Below are 19,220 nucleotides of genomic sequence, written 5' to 3'. Positions count from 1 at the left end.
TTGGTCTTAGTGTGATTCACTTTCAATCTGCAATAGACCATAAGACACTAAAGTTTAGAAGTCCAAAGGTGTGGTACTACTGAAAGCATGCTTATCTGAGCTCTCACCAATGACCTCAAATGGGTGTTACCTAAGCAATTCACATATGCCTCCTAGTTCAGCTGTAATGATGCAGAAGTGGAAAGGGCATGCTGAAACATCTGAAGTTACTTACCAATGATTTGGGTAAATCACCATATTTGGTGTCACTAAAGCAATGCTGATGCCAAGGATGACTTCCTAACTCCCATCAGCCCAAGGAAGATTAGGTACTCCATACCCTGCTGGGTAAATCATGTGTAATCTGAGAGGCACAGAGCTAAATTAAGAGTGTCCTCCATTGAAGAACATCGTAGACAATACCATGTCTACAAAGAGCATGACATTGGCCTGCCTACTCCGGTAGTTGACATTAGCTGGTGAAAGTAACCCAAGGACGGGATTACAACCAGATATTGCAGCCAACACTGATGTACCAAAGTCTTAACTTTTCACAACTACACCGTTAAGGCGCATTCTGACGTCTTGATGACATGAGTTTGGATAGGCTCCCATTTAACAGCTGCCACGATCTGGAGGAATTTCTCAGCAATGTCACTAGTGCAGGATCGAGTCTCAGATTTAACATGTCAGCACTCACTATTTCCTAGTACTTTATTCTGACGTTCATCTAACTACTCTAAAAGGGAGGGTTGAGTTTGCTTCTCTACAGTCTATTTGCTGGAGCAGTGTAGATTGGCACCCAGTCAAACTCAAGTTCAACGTCGATCTTTGAGCAGGATTGTCATTTTATAAACAGTTGGCTCCGCATACAGGTAACGGTCCAGCACCCAGCTTGAGAGAACGAAGAGTATATTTAGAAGCCTGAAGTAATCCACTTCGCAACAGAATCCTAGCATTCCTCTCAGAAGTGGATGTCAGTTACTTCGTTTGAGTAAATTCTGCTCAAATATGTATTTTGAACCAGGTAAGAACAAGCCATCAACTTCATGCCACAAGATTCTGTAGCAGTTTCTTTCTCACCATCCATGTTTAGAACCTTATCACCAGTTTATAGATTACACCCACCCAGTCCAAGCGCTAGTCAGCTGACTTTGGCTGGAGCCCAACCATAACTGTCAAGGACAACCCAGCTCTTAAGATTACACCTCAACGAATAAGACACCAGCTGGCTCTCAAGAGAAACCACACAGGGAGAATCCAGGAGTAACACTACATGCCATTGTGATGCTACTGCCAAAGAAACACAAACCAAGTGGAAAGCTCATTGTAGGTTCATTCAGTAGGTTGCCTTTATTTTTACAGTATTGACTAGAAACAGGTCATCCAGATGAAACAGGTTGACATTTGAAGACCTGGCATAGTACTTTTTTTTTTTTTTTTAATGGGAATGACATTCTGGGGGGGAAAACAGAAAAACATTGGGCAAATTAAAAGCGCAAAAACGATTTCTCCAGTACAACTAGCACAAACATACTAGTTGGTCCCTATAAATAAGGCGGAATTTGACAGTCCTTCCAAATGTACAAGTTATGTTACAGTTTAAACATTTATGGGGAGACATCTAAAAATAGTTTAGAGGACCTTCTTCAACTCATCGTACAAGACCAGCACGAAGGCACCACCCATGCCTCGGAGAACATTGGACCAGGCTCCTTTGAAGAAGGCTTTGCCGCCCTCATCCTTCGCAATCTTCTTCCAACAGTCAATGGTGCCAGTGTACATAATGTCACCTGCAAAACAAAAGCAACCTCTGCCTTGGCTGAATGTTTCTCAAGCAGTTGCCCACTGTTGGTGAATAGCATGACAGTGAATAAATAACTTTAAACTAAAATACAGACAAGTGTTCAAAAGTTAACAATTACCTCCTTTACGTCCAGACTGCATCATCATACGGCGACGGACGGTATCGAAGGGGTAGGATGTAAGACCAGCGACTGCAGTCACAGACTGAGCGATGGCCCAGCTGACCAAGATGCTTGCGTTCTTGGGATCTGGCAGCATGCCTACAGAGAAACCAAGCAGATTAAAACAGGCTTTAAGATTTGTGAAACAAACACACTTGCAGTTATTCTCAGACATGAAGAATGAGGCCTGTGCTCAGAGCAGTCCATGGACTCACCCTTGGCTGTGTCATAGACACCAAAGTAAGATGCCCTGTAGATTATGATGCCCTGGACCGACACGGAGAATCCCTGGTACAGGCCCTTCAGACCATCAGCCTTGTAGATCTTCTTCAAGCAGTCGCCCAGGCCGTTGAACTCACGCCCAGCACCGGCCTTGCCGACATCAGCAGCCAGTCGGGTTCTGGCAAAGTCGAGGGGGTACACAAAACAAAGGGAGGTAGCGCCAGCAGCACCGCCAGAGGCCAGGTTACCAGCGAAGTACCTCCAGAACTGTTTCTTGTCCACACCATCCAGGAAGATTTGCTTGTATTTGTCCTTGAATGCAAAGTTGAGGGCCTGGGTGGGGAAGTATCTGATGACGTTGGCCAAGTTGCCTCTCCAGAACGACAGGAAGCCCTGCTCCTTGGGGATACGGACGACGCAATCCATGATACCCTTGTACTGCTTGTCAACAGTGATCTGTTTGCTAGCATGTTGCACCTGTATTCACAAACACATCAAAAAACACTGTCTTCATACAATATTTTTTAAGAGAAAAGGAAACAGCGGTTTAATGACAGAGGACAAGGCCTACCTGTATCAATAAAAGTGTAACAGGTTTGCTTCAAGCATTCAATGTCTTTAGCCAACTAGGTCAACTAAATAAGCCAACACCCCTAACAATACCAGTCATAGTAATTCAATGTTGGCAACATTGTGGATACACAGCTAATAGTAGCTAAAATCATGTAGACAAGAAGCAAGCTAGGTAACGTTGTCCATCAGCACCAAGCACTTTGCCTTTCCACATTCACCATAAGGACGCGCCTCCTCAGCACTAGATTGGTTCTCGCTAGGCCTCAGCTAAACACAGGATGAAGCCTCCCCTTGCTACGACCTTGGCAACTTCTCGGGCCTAGTAACCGCTAGTTACGTAATTTGATGACGGAGGACACAACGACGTTCAATGTCCAAGCTAGCTCGTGAACAAATAACTAGTAAGTAGGAATGACAATGAGCATGACACATAAGGGGTCTTTAAAAATTCAACGTTACGTGGTTGCATAATAACGTTTGTAATTTGCAGCAAGCAAAGTAGTTAACGTTAGCCAAATACCCAGACAAGACAGACACCGGTTTGCTGCTGAACTGACAGTCCCAAGATGAACGAGTCACTCGCATCTTTTCAACCTTGCAAGGCACCAATGACATTAGCTAAGTTACAGAAGCGAGTTAGCTAGGTAACCCAGGTAAAAAAAAAACTAAAAACTAAATGGCAAGTACAAGAGGAGTTACGTTAGTAACTTAGCCAGCTAGTACCAAACGAATCCCTTTCATCGGTGTTAACGTTAGTAACGTTATAGTACTGTAATGTTACTATAGCTAAAGTTAATTTCTGAAAAGCCAGTCAAACTTACCTGAAGCAGAAGCTTGATTCTTTCAATAGGAGCTACAGCTGTTTTGGAGATGGCAGCGGAAATACCACCAGCCAAGAAGTCCTTAGCGAACGAGACGACGGTCTCATTCATTTTTGTGTTGTTATCGGGGACGTTGATACACGGAAACCTTCCCGCTGAACCAAAGATTGCTGAGGTATGCCGGCTCAGTCGAAATGGCCGAAACGTTTAGTTGAGAGCGGATTTAATACCACTGTGTTCGCGAGACAAAGCGGGAGCTGAAAGGCGGCATGCCATTGGTGCGCTGGTGGATTTAGTGGGCGGAGACGATGTTTTAATGAACGTCCCCTGGCCTGAAAGATTTGTCCTGCCTTCATGAATTCAGCTGTGTTGTTGGCCTGTGTCCAAGAGTATTTATTTCTTTCAAAATAAACGTTTAATTAATATCATACATGAAAGACTGGCCTATAATATTAAATGTGATAACATTAAAGTTATCCAAGGTTTAAAATAGCTAATTTTGAGGGATGTCATTCAATAGGTTGCTGGCTAAGTAGGCTACATGGTTGTGAATGACACTTGACACACCTTGATTATGCGTTACCAACTAAGCTTTTGGTTGGTGAGTTCTGGACCCAAGGTCATGTGAAAAGCATGGAAGCTTGGAGTAGCTGAAACAGACAGAAGAGGAAGGCTGCGCTTACACAGGCAACCCAATTCTGATATATTGGTCTTTTGAACAATCAGATCAGCTCTGATTGGTTAAGTCAATTTAGTGGAAAAAATATCAGAATTGGGCTACGTGTGTAAACGCAGCCTGAGTATTACTAGACCCATCTGCAATGGCATTGGTGCGCATGGGAGAGCCACCCCCCTAAAGTAAACAGAAACAGACCATTATTTTCAATGGTATAGGCCTGAGTGATCCATCACCTTTGGCTGAAACTCCTGTCTACTCTGAGTTAATGATCAGCTGTGAGAGGGTGCTTACTTATAGGGGGGAAAAGGTCATCCCATTCACTACCAGGTTAAAATGTCCTTATCTATTTATATATGTTTTAATTCCATTCTTTTACATGTGTATATTGTTGTGAATTGTTAGATAATACTGCACTGTTGGAGCTAGAAACACAAGCATTTCGCTACACCCAAAATAGCATCTGCTAAATATGTGTATGTGACCAATAAAATTTGATTTGAGATAGAATTCCTTTTTAGATTATATACAACGATCAAGCAGATCAAATTATATTATAATTGATATAATTGGCATAATGATGTTATATTATTATTACATTGACACAACTTATCTTAGTCTTACAATTAAGTGACAATAACGATAATGATAGTCAGTCCTGTGATCAAACTTCCTTGGGAAGAAAAAAAATAATGGATCTGCTCCTCAAATATCCATTCAACATCCTACATCTTTTGGGAAAATAAAATGCTGCTGTCTTTCTTGTATGACATTGGCCTACTGTAGTAAGGTGGTAGTGGTGAGTTCAGCTGGGACTAGGGGAACTAGCAGATCAGGTTACAGTCACCAGACTAGGGGTTTCTCAGAGTGCACCGCTCAGAGCCTTTGAGATAGAAATCATGAAAGAACTACATGTGAACAATCAATCTGTTATCTGTATTCAACATTTCCATAAGAGAGACGTTTTTCTGAATAATGTCTTGCCAAATATGATAATGATGGTGCAATTGCTCCATTCAGAACCTTTGTATAAGTACGAACAGTTGTGTTGTCATTCATACATACATACATTGTCAACTCATATTCAGGAAAGCCACATCTTGTTTAGCAAATTAATTGAATTCAAATACAATTTTATTCATCGCATTCTTCATAAACAACAGGCGTAGACTTACAAATGTACCACCGTATTTAACCATGGCAAGGCAACTGGGAATATGGCAGAATACAAACAGAGTAATCATTCCCTCCGCAAGGCAATCAAACAGGCAAAATGTCAATATAGAAACAAAGTGGAGTCGCAATTCAACGGGTCAGACACAAGAAGTGTGGCAGGGTCTACAGACAATCACAGACTACAAAAAGAAAACCAGCCACGTCGCAGACACCGACGTCTTGCTTCTAGACAAACTAAACACCTTCTTTGCCCGCTTTGAGGATAATACATAGCCGACGGAATAGGAGACCCCAGAAGGCTTCCCTAGCCGTGTCCTCAGAGCATGCGCAGACCAATGACTATCACACCGTAGCACTCACTTCTGTCATCATGAAGTGCTTTGAGAGACTAGTCAAGGATCATGTCACCTCCACCTTACCCGTCACCCTAGACCCACTTCAATTTGCTTACCGCCCCAATAGGTCCAATCACCATCACACTGCCCTATCCCATCTGGACAAGAGTAATACCTATGTAAGAATACTGTTCATTGACTATAGCTCAGCATTCAACACCATAGTACCCTCCAAGCTCATCATTAAGCTTGAGGCTCTGGGTCTCAACCCCACCCTGTGCAATTGGGTCCTGGACTACCTGATGGGCCAACCCCAGGTGGTGAATTTTGGAAACATCTCCACTTCGCTGATCCCCAACACTGGGGCCCCACAAGTGTACATGCTCAGCCCTCTCCTGTACTCCCTGTTCACCCATGACTGCGTTGCCATGCAAGCCTCCAACTTAAACATCAAGTTTGCAGACAACAACAATAGTAGTAGGCTTGATTTGATCAGATTTGACTTGATCAGACAAACAAATAGTCCACACAGACAGTGTGGTGAAGAAGGCGCAAATTTGGCATGTTACCTAAAACCCAGACAGACTTTTACAGATGCACAATTGAGAGCATCCTGTCGGCTGCATCACCGTCTGGTATGGCAACTGCACCGCCCGAAACCGCAGGGCTCTCCAGAGGGTGGTGCGGTCTGCACAACGCATCACCGGGGACAAACTACCTGCCCCCCAGCACCCGATGTCACAGCAAAGCCAAAAAGATCATCAAGAACAACAACCACCCGGAGCCACTACCTGTTCACCCCGCTACCATCCAGAAGGCGAGGTCAGTACAGGTGCATCAAAGCTGGAACCGAGACTGAGAAACAGCTTCTATGTCAAGCCCATCAGACTGTTAAACAGCCATCACTAGCACAGTGAGGCTGCTGTCTACATACAGACATGTAATCACTGGCCACTTTAATAAATGGAACACTAGTCACTTTAATAATGGCACTAATAATTTTACGTATTTTCTCTACACTCGCAATAACATCTGCTCACCATATGTATGTGACCAATAAAATTTGAACAGTGAATTACATCCTTACCGGCCCTTCCCAACAATGCAGAGAAAGAAAAGAGATAATAGAAAAGTGGTAACACAATAATAAAAGTAATAATAAATACACAATGAGTAATGATAACTTGGCTATATACACGGGGTACCAATACCGAGTTGATGTGCAGGGGTATGAGGTAATTGAGGTAGATATGTACACATCTAGGAATAAGTGACTAAGCAACAGGATAGTAAATAAAACCGTAACAGCAGCGTATGCGATTATTAAAAAATATTTAAAAATTGTCCAAAGGATCAATGCAGATAGTTAAAGATGCACTATGCAGAAATCGCTCCGCAATTACCTGGTTGCTAATATTCTAAAAGTTCGCCTAATTTCAGTTTGTGACAAAACAAGCATTCATTGTGTTGAGTATCATTGTACATTTTTTTTCATTTAACTAGGCAAGTCAGTTAACAACAAATTCTTATTTATAATGATGGCCTAGGAACGGCATAGAAATATCTCACATAGAACAGGTCTACTGCTTCTTAGACTTGCTTTCAATGAGTATGACAGATCTATAACTCACATTTCTATGTGCATTTTGTGGTTTTGCCCAAAAAGTTGTATATTGTAGCTTTAACCAAATATCTACCAGAACGGACTATTTAGCAGTCATATGGCTTGGGGGTAGAAGCTGTTCAGGGTCCTGTTGGTTCCAGCAGAGACAACAGTCTATGACTTGGGTGGCTTTGACAATTTTTAGGGCCTTCCTCCGACACCACCTGGTATAGAGGTCCTGGATGGCAGGGTTCTCGGCCCCAGTGATGAACTGGGCTGAACGCACTACCCTCTGTAGGGCCTTGCGGTCGGACGCCAAGCATTCACCATACCAAGCGGTGATGCAGCCAGTCAAGATGCTCTCAATGGTGCAGCTGTAGAACGCTTTGAGGATCTGAGGGCCCATGCCAAATCATTTCCACCTCCTGAGGGGGAAGAGGTGTTGTCAGGTGTGTGGACCATGATAGATCCTTAGTGATGTACTGAGGAACTTGAAGCTCTCGACCCGCTCCACTACAACCCTGTCAATGTGGATGGGGGCGTGCTTGGCTCTCCGTTTTCCTGTGGTCCATGATCAGCTCCTTTGTCTTGCTGATGTTGAAGGAGAGATGTTGTCCTGGCACCACACTGCCAGTTCTCAGACCTCTTCCCTATAGGCTGTCTCATCGTGATCGGTGATCAGGTCTACCACCGTCGTGCCATCAGCAAACTTAATGATGGTGTTGGAGTTGTGCGCAGCCAAGCAGTCTTAGGGTGAACAGGGAGTACAAGAGGGGACTAATCTGAAACTGGACCCTGGACTTCCTGAGGGGCCCCCGTGTTCAGGGTCAGCATGGCGGATGTATTGTTGCCTACACTCACCACCCGGGGGTGGCCCGTCAGGAAGTCCAGGGTCCAATTTCAGATGGAGGTGGTCAGTCCCAGGGTCCTTAGCTTAGTGATGAGCTATCGTTATTAATGCTGAGCTGTAGTCAATTAACAGCATTCTCACATAGGTGTTCCTCTTGTTGAGGTGGGAGAGGGCAGTGTGGGGTGCAATATAGATTGTGTCATCGGTGGATCTGTTGGAAGTGTTCAAATTGTAGTGAGTCCAAGATGTCTGGGATGATAGTGTTGATGTGAGCCATGACCAGCCTTTAAAAGCATTTAATATCTATAGATGTGAGTTCTACGGGGCAATAGTCATTTAGACGGATTACCTTGGCGCTCTTTGGCACAGGGACTATGGTGGTCTGCTTGAAACATGTAGGTATTACAGACTGGGCCAAGGAGAAGTTGATACATCAATCCAATGTATTACATACCGTATACAGTACACGTAACCTTGACATTGGTGTGCTTCAGTTACAATCTTATTGCTAGATTCACAACACAATGATACATATAGTATGTGCTATGAAAGTTAGTGAGTGATTAGTGGCTAGGACACAATCAGATCCTTTGGGTGAATAACTACCACGCATAATTAAAACATTCAGTGAAATAAGACTTATAATAAATATGGAAACTTTAAGGCATATAAATATGATATACCCAAGTCTGTTAAAATAGTCATTACAACCTAATGTACATAATGAAAACATTAATTGTCATTAGTAAGCTAATTCCATCTTATAACAAGTTTGTGCTTTGTGTTCCTCTTCATGACCTTTACGTAAGGCCGACCATATTACACAGGAGGTTTGTGGCACCTGAATTGGGGAAGAGGAGCTCCTGAGAATGGCTGGAGCGGAATGAGTGCAATAGTATCAAATACTGTCAAACTGTATAACAACGTTAGAAAATACCATAACCTTGCTCTGAACAAAAGAGTAAAAAAAAATCCATGTGTTTAAGTATAAAAGTACAATTCCTATGATTGCATTGCAACTTTAAAAAACAATACAGCATGATTGTCTATCAATGGATCTACCTCCGATTCTGAAATGGTTACTAATTCACAAACAAAAAGCTGTAAAAGACCTGGCATCAACCAAATTGTCATCTTCAAAGTATTGCATTCCAACAAATATTCCTGACTCTTTTTGACAGTTCAGACACTTTCCTATACCAATGGTCATCATCCCCTTCTGCAGGTTTTGTTACACCAGTTTCACCAGCGACTTCCTTGCTGTGACTGAAACTTCCTATTCTTCAGGTACTGTTTCACCTCTTCCACCTCAGTAGGGCCCATGCTCTGGTCCACGCCTGGTGCCAACTTATAGCTCAACGGAGACACAATGTACCCGTTGCGGTACAGACAGACCTGCTTGCACATCTCAAAGCAGCTGAAGAGAAGGCCAAAGTATGGAACAATCTGAGGAGGACAAACAGATAAATTGCTTTTGAAGGGGCTCTATAATATGTGAAGAGCTAGGTTAAAATCTGCCCTGGTAGTAGGACCTGGTTATGATCTTCTTGTCCACAAAGTACACAATTTACTTGGTAGACTGATTATGAGAGGAGATTTTAGACCAGTAAAAGAAACAACTCCATTGACATCATGAAAAGCCATTTGGAGATGATAGATGAGAGCACTGCATGCTGTTCTAGGATCCGACCCACGTCTGCCAGCTTGTAATAACCCTGTTATAAATTACCCACAAAGCACATCTCTCTCAAGGTCCATCTCCCAAGTTCTGGGCCATTCTACTGTTTCACTCTGATATAAAAATGGCATTGTTTGATAAATGTGCATTGGCTGTATATTACTATATCTATTACTGCATTATATCTACAGCAGACAAGACTGAGGAGGACTGGTAGAGGGTCGGGGGTAGAGCGCAATAAATCATTACAGTAATAGGCTAATGTATTTTTAAAAATGGGAACATGACTTAGGTGGTCCTACCTTGACCATGTTGGCTGTGATGCCACTCCACAGTGTCAGGATGCCCTTGTTTCTGATCACCTGCCTGAAGCAGTCCAACATTCCAGTGAAGTGGATATCAGCGCCGCCATAATGGGGGAGCCGAGGGTTCTGGGCCTGGCGAGAGAAAGAGAGGACAAACATTCCTGAATAGATGAGTTATGACACTCCATTATGTCGTGAGAGATTTCCAGTTACTAGGAAAGTGACCCTAGGGTGCACCAGTATAAAATACATGCATTTAGGATAAATTAATGACAGATATTTGGGACAAACTCATAAGCATGTGATCCAAGTAGTGACCCACATGAAAAAAAAAAAATATGGTCTAAATGCTGTATGTAGTATTACTATATTATTCACTGTAGTGTTTTTTTGCGGACTTTACTGTAGTTGTTACTGTAGTGTTTTTGCGGAAATGACTGTAGTCTACTGTAGTATTTACTGTAGTGTTTTAGCGGACATGACCATAGCATACTGTAGCATTTACTGTAGTTTTTTTGCAGACATGACTATTTACTGTAGTGTTTTAGCAGACATGACTATTTACTGTAGTGTTTTTGCAGACATGACTGTAGTATAAAGAATGGCGCTGAGATGTATAGCTAAGACTGCACTCAACAAAATACAGTTAAAGTCGGAAGTTTACATACACTCAGGTTGGAGTCATCGAAACTCGTTTTTCAACCACTCCACAAATTTCTTGTTAACAAACTAAGTCAGTTAGGACGTCTACTTTGTGCATGACAAGTAATTTTTCCAACAATTGTTTACAGACATTATTTCACTTAATCACAATTCCAGCGGGTCGGAAGTTTACATACACTAAGTTGACTGTGCCTTAGAAGTTTCTGGTAGGCTAATTGACATCATTTGGGTCAATTGGAGGTGTACCTGTGGATGTATTTCAAGGCCTACCTTCAAACTCTGTGCCTCTTTGCTTGACAACATGGGAAAATCAAAAGAAATCAACCAAGACTGTAGACCTCCACAAGTCTGGTTCATCCTTGTGAGCAATTTCCAAATGCCTTAAGGTACCACATTCATCTGTACAAACAATAGTACGCAAGTATAAACACCATGGGACCACGCAGCCGTCATACCGCTCAGGAAGGAGTTCCTAGAGATGAACGTACTTTGGTGCGAAAAGTGCAAATCAATCCCATAACAACAGCAAAGGACCTTGTGAAGATGCTGGAGAAAACAGGTACAAAAGTATCTATATCCACAGTAAAACGAGTCCTATATCGATATAACCTGAAAGGCCATTCAGCAAGGAGGAAGCCACTGCTCCAAAACCGCCATAAAAAAGCCAGTACAGTTTGCAACTGCACATGGGTGTAAAAGATTGTACTTTTTGGAGAAATGTCCTCTGGTTTGATGAAATAAAATTAGAATTGTTTGGCCATAATGACCATCGTTATGTTTGGAGGAAAAAGGGAAGCTTGTGGAAGGCTACCTGAAACGTTTGACCCATGTTAAACAATTTAAAGGCAATGCTACCAAATACTAATTGAGTGTATGTATATTTCTGACCCACTGGGAATGTGATGAAAGAAATAAAAGCTGAAATAAATCACTCTACTATTATTCTGACATTTCACATTAAAATAAAGTGGTGATCCTAACTGGCCTAAAACATGGACTTTTTTCTAGGATTAAATGTCAGGAATTGTGAAAAACTGAGTTTAAATGTATTTGGCTAAGGTGTATGTGTATGTAAATTTCAACTGTATATATGGCTGTAAGTCAACAAGAAAAAGCTCATCCAAAGGGAGCACTCCTAGTGGCCGGTGATTTTAATGCAGGAAAACTTAAATCCGTTTTGATCTCATTTCTGCATCGACAAAGCTATCTAGCAGTCCAATCGATGTAAAAATTCTAACGAAAGCACTACATGATGAGGGATACAAGGGTGTAGTGTAGTATTCTACAGTGTACTGGCGCAGCGGTCTAAGGCACTGCATCTCAGTGCAAGGGGTTCGATTCCAGGCTGTATCACACCCGACCATGATGTATCCCATCCGACCATAGGGTGGCGTACAATTGGCCCAGCGTCGTCCAGGTTTGGCTGTCATTGTAAATAAGAATGTTCTTAACTGACTTGCCTAGTTAAATAAATAAAAATAATGTACTATAGAATTCCATAGTAAGTAATATAGTGTTCTATAGTAAACTGTAGTATTTTTTTATGTGGGGAGAGAGACTATGGAATGAATGGAATGATTTTATGAATGGAAATTCCTGACATGTACGATAATTGCTCAAACCGGGGATCTGTGCTACGGGACATTTGTAACTTGGATGTCACATGACTAGCTATATCCTGACAGCAGCACAGAAGTAATTCATTACAATGACTCTTCACTCAATGGAATATAAGTGAAACCAAATGAACTGAACAAATGTGGGTGTGATCTCAGTACTCTTACAGACAGGACATCGGTATCTTTCAAGTTCCAAAACACACTGTCATTTTCTTTTGTCAAGCATGAACCACTCCACCTCGGAGGGCACTTTAATCCATGAGAATAACCATCCCCCAAAGACAACACACTTCCAGTCACGACAGGCTGAGTTTGTTAAGGAAATGCTATGTTACTGGCTGGCTGAAGAAACAAGAACTGCACCCATGCTTTAAGCTTCCTTAAAAATATTTGCTTGTGGGTTGTGTCATCCGTTTCTAATTGAACTTCTTGTTTAGGCCCCAAAAAATCTGATATACTTCTATACAAAACATGAACAAAATATATTTCTTAATTCTGTGTGTCTGAAACTAGACAGAGGGAATTAAAGAGAGGTGCAGTTTGTCTTATGGAGTGAGACTGTGCTTTGTCCACTGTGTGATAGCTGTCATCTATATTTAGAGAGATTCTCTATAGCGCAGGCAGACCCTGAACAGCATTCACATTCTCAGCTGCCACAACACCTTGTGGTCACTAATAATAAATTGATAAAAACGGATGTAGTATTCTGTCCTTCATCGAAGTCCTATTGAACCCTGTGTCCTCTCATACATACAGAGAAGGACATGTGAGGGGAGACATGAACTCATACATCAGCCCAATGTATGGTATGTGCCAATAACTATGGTCAGTTATTGTAGTTTAAAGTCTATGAAGATGAATTATTCATCTTAGTTTAAACTTTCAAAGCGTGACTATCTTTTTTGGCTATTTTCTAAGCTTGTATGTTGCATTTTGTTTAGAAAGTAGAAAAAAAACACATCCACTGGTAGGCTACTTTATCAAGGGCAAGTGTTTTGCTGTGTAAGGACAAGTTTTTTACTACCTGCATGTACTTGTCAGAGGTACCAGTAAAAATGTGTACAAATGCACCACCATATGGACGGATGTGGTATTACCAAACTGGGTGTGTCTCATATAATTGCCCAATGAGTTGAGCACACTTACCTGCATTTTCCTTTTCACAGTTTCAAAGGGGTAGGAGAGGGTTTGGGCCACTCCTGCGGCTATGCAGCCATTGATGAAGTTCTGTAGGGCAGTGAACCGGAATTGGGGCTTCCGCCACAGCTTGTCCAAGTTGATGTAGACTGCATAGCAACCAATAGAGAAGGGAAATGCACCTGTTGCAGAATAGATCCACAGTTACTAGCTATGTCAACACTGCCCCATAGAAAAACATAACATCATGATATAAATATTCTCTGTTTGGCTGTTCCAAATTTCAAACAACAATGAAAGCTCTATAATCTGTAAGAAATGTGTTTCACAAGTAAGCAGACTAGACAAACTTTATGTAGAGTGATACAACAAGTTATACTAAATCATTGTTTGGCTTTTCTTAGGAATATCTTTCTCCACATTTCTGTAGTATACAGAGATAAGTGCGTACCGAGGATTGTGAGAGAGAAGCCCCTGTAGAGTGCTCGAAGGCCTTCGGTCTGGTATATCTTGGAAAGCGTGTGGACCACCCCCCTGTACGTAGGCTCTCTGCAGTTCTGAGCTATGAGGCGAGTCTCTGCCACCTCCAGAGGGTACGTGGCCAGCGCTGCACTTATACCAGCTAGCCCACCAGCAAAAATGGCCCTCCACTGAGAGACGTAGCCCAATTCATCCATATGGAGGTGGACGATCCTGGAAAATCAAAAACACAGAGGTCAATGTTTTGGTTCTTAATTATCTTTATAAAGGAGCCTATCTGAAAATATATTTACTTTCATCGTTGCATACGTTATTCATGAGGCAGGTACAGCCAGTGAATATATGCATTATTATGGCTTCAGGTTTTTCAAGATTCTGCCAGAAATTCTAGTAGTAAGTAACTGTATGTTATATAACTGTAACAGACTGAGCATCTAATTCAAGAACCGTTCAAATGTATGTTTCATAGAGTAAACATACCATGCAAAGTAAACATGATGTTCTCCATTGAGAACCCACCACCATACGTCGAAAATTAAGATGGGTGTCGAAGTAGAGACGCAGTAAATCTCATCTGATATTTAATAAACAGCCATAAAGTCTGGCAAACTTGACTTAATAAATATTCACTTTGAGTCAAGAAAGGAGAGGAGCTGCCCTCTTCTTGGAATCCCTGCGTGGAACACGATGTACATAACATTTCCCTGGCGAGCGGGGCAGGTTTCGTGTTTACATGTGCCCATGCACTGACGCGTGAGGTCTTACTGTCAGCGCTAGAATTAGAAAACACCATGTACCATATATCCTCAGTTACCATGGCATGGTCGAATGGGAGTACAACAACCATAAACGTCAAGAAGTTAGACATGACTACCTCTGCGTTTGTTTGGATATGAAGTGACACCATACTCGGATGAGTTTTAAGAGCAGTCTGATTGGACAATGATAGAAGGCGTGTCTCACAAGAATCTTAAACACAACGGAAGTGAATTGGATGGAAATGTGTGGCACTAACGTTAGCTATACCAGTTCCGCAGACGACGTCTAAGTAATCATTATGTATTTGCAAATATGTAAACCCAGTATAAAGACGTAGGGCATGTTTGGGACAAAAGACAGTATCAGCCTGGTTGAATATAGCCAACTAGCATGATAATTAAATTAACTATACTGCTAGCTAGCTGTAACGTTATAGCTAGATAGTAGCAACCTAGCTACTTGTCTAAGATTAACGTTTTCATAACTCAGAAACAACACACCAAATTGCTTATTCACTCACTGTTTGTATGTTGACAAATGGACGGCGCTGTAAGGAAACAGGCGGAGACAGGAGACGAGGTTCCCCTTCCAAAATCCTCGTATGCCTTCTTTCTGGTAGACTACAAGAAAGCTGTGGAGAAAGCCTTTTTTACAGTGAAATGTGCCCACTTGACTCTTGATTTTCACCACCTCCAGGGGCGACGTGACAGTTTTACTGAAAACTCCCGCAAAACCAACGCACATGAAGCCCTGAGAACTTGTCAGTCTGTCATCTGGTTTAACTGTTGCCATTATTACTCTGAATATGTAATTTATGTAACCAATTTTCCTCAGCCGATGCTCCTACCTCATCGGTAGGTCTATATTGTATGTAGGACCAGCAGCACATATTGTTTATCATCCGGTGTCCTGATTCCTGTCACGTTGCTCTGAGGGGAGGAGGTACTGCGTGCATGGGGACGTCTACGGTTCTCTTTCCAGGAAAATGTTTGGCCCCTGGTGGCTATTAATGTATATATGTAGGCTAACGTTACTAGTGGTGCGCGGGTCAGCTGTTTGTTCACCCGCAATTGCTAACCAATCCGCAACCGCCTGACTATGTGATAAAGTGAAAATCTGAGGCCTGCACCCGACCCTAACCCTCTAATTTATTAAATGCTATGTAGGCTACAGTCAGAGACGGCGGAACCATTTTTTGACAGTGGTGCGTTTTTATTTTGTTGCCTGATTTACTGTAGATATGTTTACGCATATAATTTCCGACATTTTTGTACCCTATTTGTTAGTCAACTTGTCTATATCCTAGTTACATGCAGCGTATCTTCTGTCATTATATCTTGCCCTAGAATACTACATAAACCCTTGCTCACCAGAATAATGTCATAAATCGATAGAATGACCAACCGCCCTTCACCCACACAATAATTAATGACCCTAAACCTGCTGCTATGCGCGTTATGAGTCAACCCGCATCACTAACATCTCGCCTATTGTTGGCTACTTTACTATCTTGTATGATTTAAAAATTCATGAAAACATGAGCACGTGGTAGTAGGTCAAAGTTAGCTGCCTGTAGTATGGCCATAAGATCTGACAAGCCAAGAGGTTCATATATTTAATTTCTTAATAATAATTTAAGAATGATTTAACCCGAAAAGCACAATTTCAAAACCGTTTTTTTATCCTTCTGAAGTTTTAGGACTTTGTCAAGCAACTAGTTACCAAACCCAAAACATGTATCATGATTTCAGTGTTCATATGGAGGAAATACATATAATATCTAGTTGTGCGTGCTAGTATGAAAATGTGCTAAAAATGCAGAATCAATAGTCAACTTTGTGATAAAAGCACCAACTTTGGCACAGAGATGTATGTATCCTGGAAAGGTATACAGTGAGCTACAAAAGTATTGGGACAGGGACACATTTTTTGTTGTTTTGGCTCTGCACTCCAGCACTTTGCAAATGACACAATTACTATGAGGTTAAAGTGCAGACTGTTAGCTTTAATTTGAGGGTATTTAATTCCATATTGGGTGAACCGTTTAGAAATTACAGCACTTTTAATACGTATTGAAAATTGTTGGATGCCTTGCTGTTTGTTTTGGTTGTGTTTCAGATTATTTTGTTCCCAATAGAAATGAATGGAAATTATGTTTTGTGTCATTTTTTAGTCACTTTTACTGTAAATAAGAATAGAATATGTTTCAAAACACTACTACGTTAATGTGGATGCTATCGTGATTACAGAAAGTCATGATTGAATTGTGAATAATGATGAGTGAGAAAGTTAGAGGCATGAATATCATACCCCTCAACCTTCCCTATTGTTGTAATGGTGAGAGGTTAGCATGTCTTGGGGGTATGATATTTGTGCATCTGTAACTTTTACACTAAGTTGAGAGTCTAATCATTTATACTTAACAAAAATATAAACGTAACATGCAACAATTTCAAATATTTTACTGAGTTACAGTTGATGTAAGGAAATCAGTCAATTTAAAAAAATAATTAGGACCTAATCTATGGATTTCACATGACTGGGCAGGGGCCTTGGAGGGCATAGGCCCACCCACATGGCAGCCAGGCCCAGCCCATTAGAATGATTTTTTTTCACACAAAAGGGCTTTATTACAGACAGAAATACCCCCACCCCGCTCAGACAATCCCACAGGTAAAGAAGCCGGATGTGAGCGTCCTGGGCTGGCGTGGTTACACATGATCTGCAGTTGGGCATACTGGTTGGGCATACAAATTCTCTAAAACGACATTGGAGGCAGTTTATGGTAGAGAAATTAACATTAAATTCTCTGGCAACCACTCTGGTGGATATTCCTGCTGTCAGCATGTCAATAACACACTCCCTCAAAACTTGGCATTGTGTTGTGTGACAAAACTGCACATTTTAAAGTGGCCTTTTTTTGTCCCCAGCACAAGTTGCACCTGTGTAATGATCATGCTGTTTAATCAGCTTCTTGATATGCCACACCTGTCAGGTGGGTGGATTATCTTGGCTAAGGAGAAACGCTCACTAACAGGGATGTTAACAAATTTGTGCATGAAATTTGAAAGAAATACGCTTTTTTTGTGTGTAGTGAACATTTCTGGGATTTTTTATTTCAGCTCATGAGACATGGGACCAACACTTTACATATTTTTGTTTAGTGTAGATGCAACTGGAACTGAGTTGATAGCCTATAGCATTCCATAGTTAGAGCATAAAGTCTGATGTCACCGGCATCCATATCGCTTAAATTGACCATATAGGTGGCCATTTTAGGTCGTACCTGGTATGTCAGATTAGCTCAATAGCCAATTTCGCAGCCTCTGAGTGTCAAGACAACACAACACTTTGAATGAATGACAGACACATTTTCATTACAAAGGGAAAGTGGGATACCTAGTCAGTTGTACAACTGAATGCCTTCAACTGAAATGTAAGTGGCGATGGATGTAATTGATCAAACTACAGTATCTGTTAAAAACATGAAAAACAAATAAAAAGTATATTTTGAAACATACATTTTTATATAAATCTGATTTGAAAATATATGCATATTTTGGGTAATTGAAACCATTTACTTGTGTTAAAATAGGTTAATTAATAAAATAACATATGTTACTGTTTGACAGAAAGTGTATTTTTGCCATCACTTCCAACTTGGGGTCAGAAATGTCCTCTGTTGTTGCTTTTAGAGGTCGAAATATTTGCTTTTAGGGTTAAATGATCTACAAACTCCATTGTTCACAGGATACATATAAGATTCATGAAGGGGTTCAGTTTGCCAGTGACTAGTTATTACAGCCACAAAGTCATAAACCCCTCCTATTTCTACAATGTATCTTCTTAATATGTGATTTCAAATCAAATCAAATTGTATTTGTCACATACACATGGTTACATACACATGCTTCTTCTTCATACACATGATTTAAACCTAACCATAACCTTAAATTAAGACCAAAAAGCACATTTTTGTTTTCAATCATTGTTAAGATATAGACCATTTCTGTGGCTGTGGTAACTAGTGGAAAGAGTTCAGCTTCCACTTATGATCAATTAATATACTTATTTAAAAGACCACTAGGGGGTGGTCTAAGTCCAGTAACCTTATGCAGTGGAACTCTATGCAGCAAGTCACTTGCATCAGAGTACAGGTTGCATGGTTTTATCCCCTGTCCCAAAAGCACAGTACCCTGTTCTTTGTTTTTGTCACAAGATGGCGCACTCAGAGCACAAAATCCTATATAATAAGACCTTTTTCTGGTGCCAGGAGGCCATTCCCAAAACTCCAGAAAATCCATGAGGTTATTAACAGTTTACTCTCATATATTCTGAGTATGGTATGCATTAATACAATCTAGTACAGTATAGTTG

The 19,220-nt window shown here is 41.2% G+C and overlaps 2 protein-coding genes across 3 annotated transcripts; both read right to left on the bottom strand.

The window, feature by feature from the left end:
• Positions 1-1,306: 1,306 nt before the first annotated feature.
• On the bottom strand, positions 1,307-3,775 carry slc25a5 (solute carrier family 25 member 5). The gene is made up of 4 exons (XM_024382859.2): positions 3,563-3,775; positions 2,162-2,645; positions 1,905-2,045; positions 1,307-1,772 (listed from the first exon to the last, which is right to left on the bottom strand). The coding sequence occupies exons 1-4, from the start codon at positions 3,671-3,673 to the stop codon at positions 1,615-1,617; spliced, it is 894 nt and encodes a 297-aa protein (XP_024238627.1). The 5' UTR covers positions 3,674-3,775; the 3' UTR covers positions 1,307-1,614.
• Positions 3,776-8,631: 4,856 nt separating this feature from the next.
• slc25a43 (solute carrier family 25 member 43) lies at positions 8,632-16,245 on the bottom strand. 2 transcript variants are annotated; one of them, XM_024382857.2, is made up of 5 exons: positions 15,364-16,245; positions 14,056-14,297; positions 13,614-13,786; positions 10,183-10,317; positions 8,632-9,648 (listed from the first exon to the last, which is right to left on the bottom strand). In XM_024382857.2, the coding sequence occupies exons 1-5, from the start codon at positions 15,633-15,635 to the stop codon at positions 9,445-9,447; spliced, it is 1,026 nt and encodes a 341-aa protein (XP_024238625.1). In that variant the 5' UTR covers positions 15,636-16,245; the 3' UTR covers positions 8,632-9,444. The 2 variants fall into 2 exon arrangements, with proteins under 2 accessions (XP_024238625.1, XP_024238626.1); XM_024382858.2 differs by lacking the exon at positions 15,364-16,245 and adding an exon at positions 14,715-14,971.
• Between the last annotated feature and the right edge of the window lie 2,975 nt (positions 16,246-19,220).

Source organism: Oncorhynchus tshawytscha, linkage group LG21, assembly GCF_018296145.1.
Source record: "Oncorhynchus tshawytscha isolate Ot180627B linkage group LG21, Otsh_v2.0, whole genome shotgun sequence".
Classification (NCBI taxonomy): domain Eukaryota; kingdom Metazoa; phylum Chordata; class Actinopteri; order Salmoniformes; family Salmonidae; genus Oncorhynchus; species Oncorhynchus tshawytscha.
This window is presented reverse-complemented; position numbering and strand designations above follow the sequence as displayed.

What these genes read in the sequence shown, in the direction of transcription:
- slc25a43 (XM_024382857.2), bottom strand. Translation starts at nt 15,635, where the DNA reads ATGGCAACAGTTAAACCAGATGACAGACTGACAAGTTCTCAGGGCTTC. An exon ending in CTGTGAAAAGGAAAATGCAG is followed by an intron (nt 10,318 to 13,613) that starts GTAAGTGTGCTC and finishes TTCTCTCGCCAG; the next exon opens with GCCCAGAACCCTCGGCTCCC. An exon ending in TCACAGCCAACATGGTCAAG is followed by an intron (nt 9,649 to 10,182) that starts GTAGGACCACCT and finishes TGTCCTCCTCAG; the next exon opens with ATTGTTCCATACTTTGGCCT.
- slc25a5 (XM_024382859.2), bottom strand. Translation starts at nt 3,673, where the DNA reads ATGAATGAGACCGTCGTCTCGTTCGCTAAGGACTTCTTGGCTGGTGGT. An exon ending in GAATCAAGCTTCTGCTTCAG is followed by an intron (nt 2,646 to 3,562) that starts GTAAGTTTGACT and finishes TTGTGAATACAG; the next exon opens with GTGCAACATGCTAGCAAACA. An exon ending in GCAGTCTGGACGTAAAGGAG is followed by an intron (nt 1,773 to 1,904) that starts GTAATTGTTAAC and finishes TTTGTTTTGCAG; the next exon opens with GTGACATTATGTACACTGGC.